The 6117-nt window shown below is 39.7% G+C and overlaps 1 protein-coding gene across 6 annotated transcripts in view; it reads left to right on the forward strand.

The window, feature by feature from the left end:
• LOC110288726 (solute carrier family 22 member 27) overlaps positions 1-6117 on the forward strand; it is a 61046-nt gene that overhangs the window by 3435 nt on the left and 51494 nt on the right. For 4 of the 6 annotated variants that reach the window (XM_029473882.1, XM_029473879.1, XM_021154996.2 and 1 more), the window contains exons 2-3: positions 2602-3044; positions 3452-3555. In XM_029473882.1, the coding sequence (XP_029329742.1) occupies positions 2602-3044; positions 3452-3555 (547 nt within the window). Of the gene's footprint in view, positions 1-361; positions 500-1216; positions 1311-2601; positions 3045-3451; positions 3556-6117 lie in introns of those variants that run through there. The other 2 variants (XM_021154993.2, XM_029473880.1) reach the window with 2 other exon arrangements.

Raw genomic sequence — 6117 nt, forward strand, 5'->3', positions numbered from 1 at the left:
TATATACATTTCAAATGATATCCCGAAGGAGAAACTGAGGTGGCAGTTTGGGTTTTCTTTTATTTATTTATTTATTTATTTATTTATTTATTTATTTATTCATTCATTCATTCATTTAGAAATTTAGATATTTAGATATTTTCTTTATATACATTTCAAATGATATCCCGAAAGTTCCCTATACTCTCCCCACACCCTGCTCCCCTACCCACCCACTCCCGCTTCTTGGTTTTAGAAGGCATGGAAACAGGTCTGCAACAGAAGGGAGGCGGCTTATTAGCTGGATCAAGGGTTATTGGATTTGCTTAGAGTTGAGGTGAACCAATCAAGCTGATACGATTGCTCACCATTTCTTCATCTAGATTATTGAACCAGATGCTTTTGATAATGCTCAGTTGCCTGAATCTCCTCCCAGCCTTTGACTAACATTCCAGCCTTCCTGGGTCCTGGCAATTTCATCAATCTAGAAACTTGTGGAGTGGGGATTCTTGCCCCAAAGGTACCACTCTATTCCATTTGAATCAGGCCTAGATTTAATCTTCTTATATCTTTGAGAACAAGATTTGGCTGCAATATTAGATTTTTCTAATGCTCTTTTTGTACTCAAACTGCATGCTCTGTATCTCTTTTTGCTTGCATTTTCACTTTAGAACTTTACAAGAATGATCAATAGTAATCATTGTTAGCACACAGGCAATCCCAGTGGTCTGCTCTCAGGGACCCAGCAACTGCTTATGCCATCACCTGCCCCTGCCACAAGTGTGCCAGGTATATCAGGTGTACCACCTGTGTGCTGCAGATAAAACTACCACCAGCCACACTAATTGATCTCTCTGCATTCCCTCTCTCTGTTCTCCCTGTGTGATCCTCACTGCCCTCATGGCTCTCTCATTGCTGTCTACCTGTCTGTCTGTCTGTCTGTCCATACATCTACTTATCTGCCTCTATCACCTTCCCCATGTCCTCATTCAGCTGTCCTCTACCAATAATCCTATTTTGCACAAGATCTGTGGCTTGGCAAATTTTTTCAGGGGTCCACCATGGCTTGGCCTGGCAGCACTATATTCCATAACAATTATAAAATAGTATCAAAATTAGGCTGTCTTGAAATCTCCATCAATGAAGTTAGTCTAAAACTTTTCAATTTAGCTTCAGACAGATTTCTACGACAAGGGCAGGAGGCGGGAACCTTCTCTGCAAAATACCACAAGAATGGTCACTATCCCAGTTGCTAATATTGTTCCCATTGGTAACCTCTTGTGCTGAGCCTCCATATTCTACATTGATGTCAGCATGAGTGTCTTCCATGCGTAAGTAGGAGGAGATATTATGCCCCAGTTGCAATGTTAAACCACTTTTCTAGTCCAAAGTGCCCAAGTTTTTGATATTTTTCCAAAAATTTGGATAGTCACGCCTGTCATAGAAACATACCACACTTTGCTACCAACTTTTGGCTTAGTTAATTTTCTATCTCTGTGAGGAGACCCCGAAACAAAGACAACTTTTAATTTAGAGCTTGCTTACAGGGTAGAGCATAAGTCCAGGAGCTTGGCAACAGACTGGCAGGCAAAGCGCTGGAGCAGTAGTTAAGTGCTTAATCCTTATCTGCAAGACAGTGGCAAAGAGAGAAAAGCTCATTAGGAATATTATCCTCCAATCCTACCCACGTGATGAATGTCCTCCACCAAGGCCACACATTTTAATCTCTTCAAGCAATTCAATCTACTGAGAACCAAGCATTCAACCTATGAGCCTGGGGGGAGCATTCTTATTTGAAACAGCATGTGAACCATGCTTCATCTTAAATAATTTAACTTTAATTCTTTTTTGGGGGGGGTAGGTTTCGAGACAGGATTTCTCTGTGTAGCCCTGGCTGTCCTAGAACTCACTTTGTAGACCAGGCTGACCTCGAACTCAGAAATCCGCCTGCCTCTACCTCCCAAAGTTCTGGATTAAAGGCATGTGCCACCATGCCCATCAACTTTAATTCTTTTTCTTAACTCTTTTAACAAAATTTCACCTAAAATTTCACCTAATACTAAACACAACACACTGTAAAAAAATAAAATGGTTCACTTTGAATTCTTTTTTTTTTTTAGATATTTTCTTTATTTACATTTCAAATGTTATCCCCTTTCCTAGTTTCTTCTCTAAAAATCCCCTGTCTCCTACCCCCTCCCCATGCTCCCCAACCCAACCACACCCACTTCTTGGCCCTGGCATTCCCCTATACTGGGGCATAGAATCTTTTTGAAGTCCTTTAAATTGCACATTCTGTAGTGTATTAAATGTAATAGGTTAACTCTTTTATTTTTTTCTGAGATTTGAAGACCAATGTCCATAGTTGACCATGGGAAATGTGTAAGCAAAATTCCTTTAAAAATAAATCTTTAACAAATCCAATTGCATAAATAAAACATTAGTAAAATGCTTACTGACTTTAAAATAATAGGCTCCATACCTAAATTTAGCTCCCTAGAGGGTGATGTTACTCTGACAGCAATGCAGAAGGGACACATGAAGAACAGCTCAGGATCAAGACTATTTACGGTGTCTTTGTGAAACATAATTTTAATGCTTTGTACCAATATTTTTTTACAGTAAAGTCTTTATCTCCCTTTGGAGATAGTTATTCAGCCTCAATGTCCTTTCAAGAACTCCTGAATCAAGTTGGAAGCCTAGGGAGATTCCAGATCTTTCAGATAGTTTTTCTTTTCCTCCTCAATGCCATTGTGATACCTCATATTTCAATGGAGAACTTTACTGCAGCCATTCCCAATCATCGCTGCTGGGTCCCCATCCTTGACAATGACACTGCCTTTGATAATGGCAGTAGGATCCTGAGCCAAGATGACCTCCTGAGGATCTCCATCCCCCTGGATTCCAACCTGAAACTGGATAAATGTCGTCGTTTTGCCCAACCACAGTGGCATCTTCTTCATTTGAATGGCACTTTCTCCAATGTGACAGAACCAGAGACTGAGCCCTGTGTGGATGGTTGGGTGTATGACAGGAGCAACTTCCTTTCTACCATTGTGACTGAGGTAAGTCATTCCCAAAAGGAATTCATGATTGTGCTTTCCCAAGGGCACAATAGTAGATATTCATTTAGCTCAGTCTTTGTGTTTTAGACAACATTAATTACTGTTATACTAAATGTGAAACATTTCTCATTCTTCTAGTATTTTATTCTAATGATGATGGCACATTATGGCCTATTTGAGAGAACTTTGTAGTATGTTTTACAAATCATTAACCTAAGCTACAGAGAGTTCGATTAAGGTTATAGAGAAAGGTAACTTTAGCTGATAGTAGAAATAATATTGTATGCAAAAGGAATGTTGAAGTGTAAGATAGGGCTATAGAGTAATATCAGGATTTATGGTGAAGGCTTAGAGCAAGTGTCACTGAGTAGCTATAATCTCTGAGTTGGTCATTTCTTCTTTTCTAGTGGGACCTGGTATGTGAATCTCAGGCACTGAATTCTGTCACTAAATTTTCACTCATGATTGGTCTATTTATAGGGAGTATCATATGTGGCCATCTGTCAGACAGGTGAGTGTGTTTAAAATGCTCCTACCCACTCTACATGTACTTTTAGCAGCTGTGATTCATTAGACATGAAGTACTGGTTGTATATTATACTGTTCTAGTTCTGACACTGAACCAATAAAAGAAAAATCTATGAACAGTGTTCAAGAGGCAGAAAGCTCCCTTCCTCCAGGTCAAGGCACATGGCTCCCTTCCTCTAGGACACTGAACTGAGTAGATGTGATGCCAAATGAAAATAATACAGTATTTTAGTTGCTTGATAACAACAAACAGAATGCCTTTGGATGCCTGTGAAATATACAGCCAAGTGTGATTAGGGGTATGTTGGTTGAAGGAGGCAGTAGTCTGAGTCCAGCCATCTCAGAGATAACGTCTTCATCTTGCTGCCAGGGTCAAACTAAGCTCATGTTTCCAGGCCAGAAACCAACTTTTATCATGTTTGTCCAGATGTTTCTTGTTTGTCTGTTAACCAGTAAATTAAAAAAGAATGTAAAAAGGGAAACTGCCTGTTATCTACACAAATATAACCAAGTCATAAATGTATATAACCGATAGCCTGTCATAGACCTAATTGACTACATGCAGCTTGTTCACTCATTTGTTCCCTAATCATTTTGAGTTATGTGCTAGATGCCCAGAATGGGATCTGATATTCAAGGCTTTGAGTCAAGGACCTGGTAACCTAGATAAATCCCAACCACACACATTTACTCCCTTCCAGTGACTGGCTGGCCCCAGTTAGTAACAAAACCTTAGTGGAAATTCCTTTCTCAACCCTTTGTGTCAAAATATGACTAGATAATGCTACAGCCAACCTGACCCCCATTCCCTTTGCTTTTTGGCTTCTTCCTTTAAAAGTGATATACGATTTCCATTCGAGGACATGGTTCATATCCTGAGCTGACCAACTGCTTGAGTGATCAGAGAATACAGCCTTCATTTTAACCTTACGTTTTGAAGTAAATTTTTTCAGATTCTCCCTGAACCCAACATTTGGAAGTTATACCTATCTCTTCTATGCTTGCTTCTGCTGACACACCTTTCTGACAGTTACAGAATCCATGCTATTATGTGATTAGGCAAGTAAATACTGAAAAGTTTAATTGTGGAATAAGAAGCAGCATCTTGTGCCTGATAATATTTTCCTTAAATCAACACCTGTTTCTGCAAATCAACTTGATTCAGTTTTCTTCCTGTTACATGGACACTCCTTAAAACAAAGTAGGTTGAAGCAAAACTGACCCAATTGCATATTTTGTGATAGGATGTTTACTGGGAGACGAAACAAGGGATGTTCTAGGGGAGGTGAAACATTCACTCTGCAAGGAAGATTAGGAGGTAAACAATCAAATAACTTAAAGAAGTCCCTGAAATTGACCAGATTAGTTAGTCCCCTCCTTTTTCATGCATGCCTAAGTAGAAAGAATTTCTCAGAGACACTCTCAGACACACTGATCTGCCTAGAAAGGGCTCAGACCAGCTGAACACTCTGGAAAGACAGAATTCATTAATGTTACAAAGTTACTAGGAAGAGGCTCAAACTAACTGTGTTACCAGCAGAGGCCACCCACCAACCTGTTGAACTATCTGTGGGCCAGACCGGACACTGTGTTTCCAGCTTTCATGAGCTATCTCCCATGCAGGATGTGTTTGGTGACAAAGCTGTCTTTGAGTCATGTTACTCTTTTAAGGAACTTCTCACCTATCTTCATTTGAGTAGTATAATAAAACTGATTGTTTCAACAAGTTAGACTTTTGTGGTATCCCTTCTTTAGGCTCTTTCCAGTTCCCTAGCTGAAGTGAATACATGTTTGTTTATATCTTTCAAAAATAGTGTCTCATAATGCTCCGATGGAGCAATATTAGTTTCTTCTTTGAGGAGTGTCAATACTCAAAAATGGGGTGGGGGGAGTACACTTAATGACATTCTTGGAAATATGTGTTAACACTTTAGATAGTGTAATATAATGAAACAGAGACATTAGAAACTGCTGAAGTTGGGGCCTGGTTCTTCCTCCTAGCCCCATGCTCATAGAAATAAGACTGAGACTCAAAATCTATTTACAAATACTGTGACCATATAGCTATGCTCTTCTATGACTATACTGTAACCAAAGATAACCCAGTTATTTTAACCTGAATTCTACCACATGGCTGTTTACCTCTGCTCAGGTATCATTCATCTATCTCCTCACATTTTTCTGGGCCGATCTCCACACCCTGGTTATATGCCCGAATCCTTTCTATCTCTTTCATAGGACCAACCGTATTTCCTGCCTAAGCCATAGGCCATAAGCTTTTTAACTGACAGGTGATATAGCCATACAATAAACAATATAGTCTGTCTACAAGTGAAGAAAGAAACAGAATTCTTTTTAAAGAAGCAGGTTGAGGAGCTAGAGAAAGTACCCAAGGAGTTAAAGGGATCTGCAACCCTATAGGTGGAACAACATTATGAACTAACCAGTACCCCCGGAGCTCTTGACTCTAGCTGCATATGTATCAAAAGATGGCCTAGTCGGCCATCACTGGAAAGAGAGGCCCATTGGACACACAAACTTTATA

The sequence above is a fragment of the Mus caroli genome, unplaced genomic scaffold (assembly GCF_900094665.2).
Source record: "Mus caroli unplaced genomic scaffold, CAROLI_EIJ_v1.1 scaffold_10127_1, whole genome shotgun sequence".
In the NCBI taxonomy this organism is placed as follows: Eukaryota; Metazoa; Chordata; class Mammalia; order Rodentia; family Muridae; genus Mus; species Mus caroli.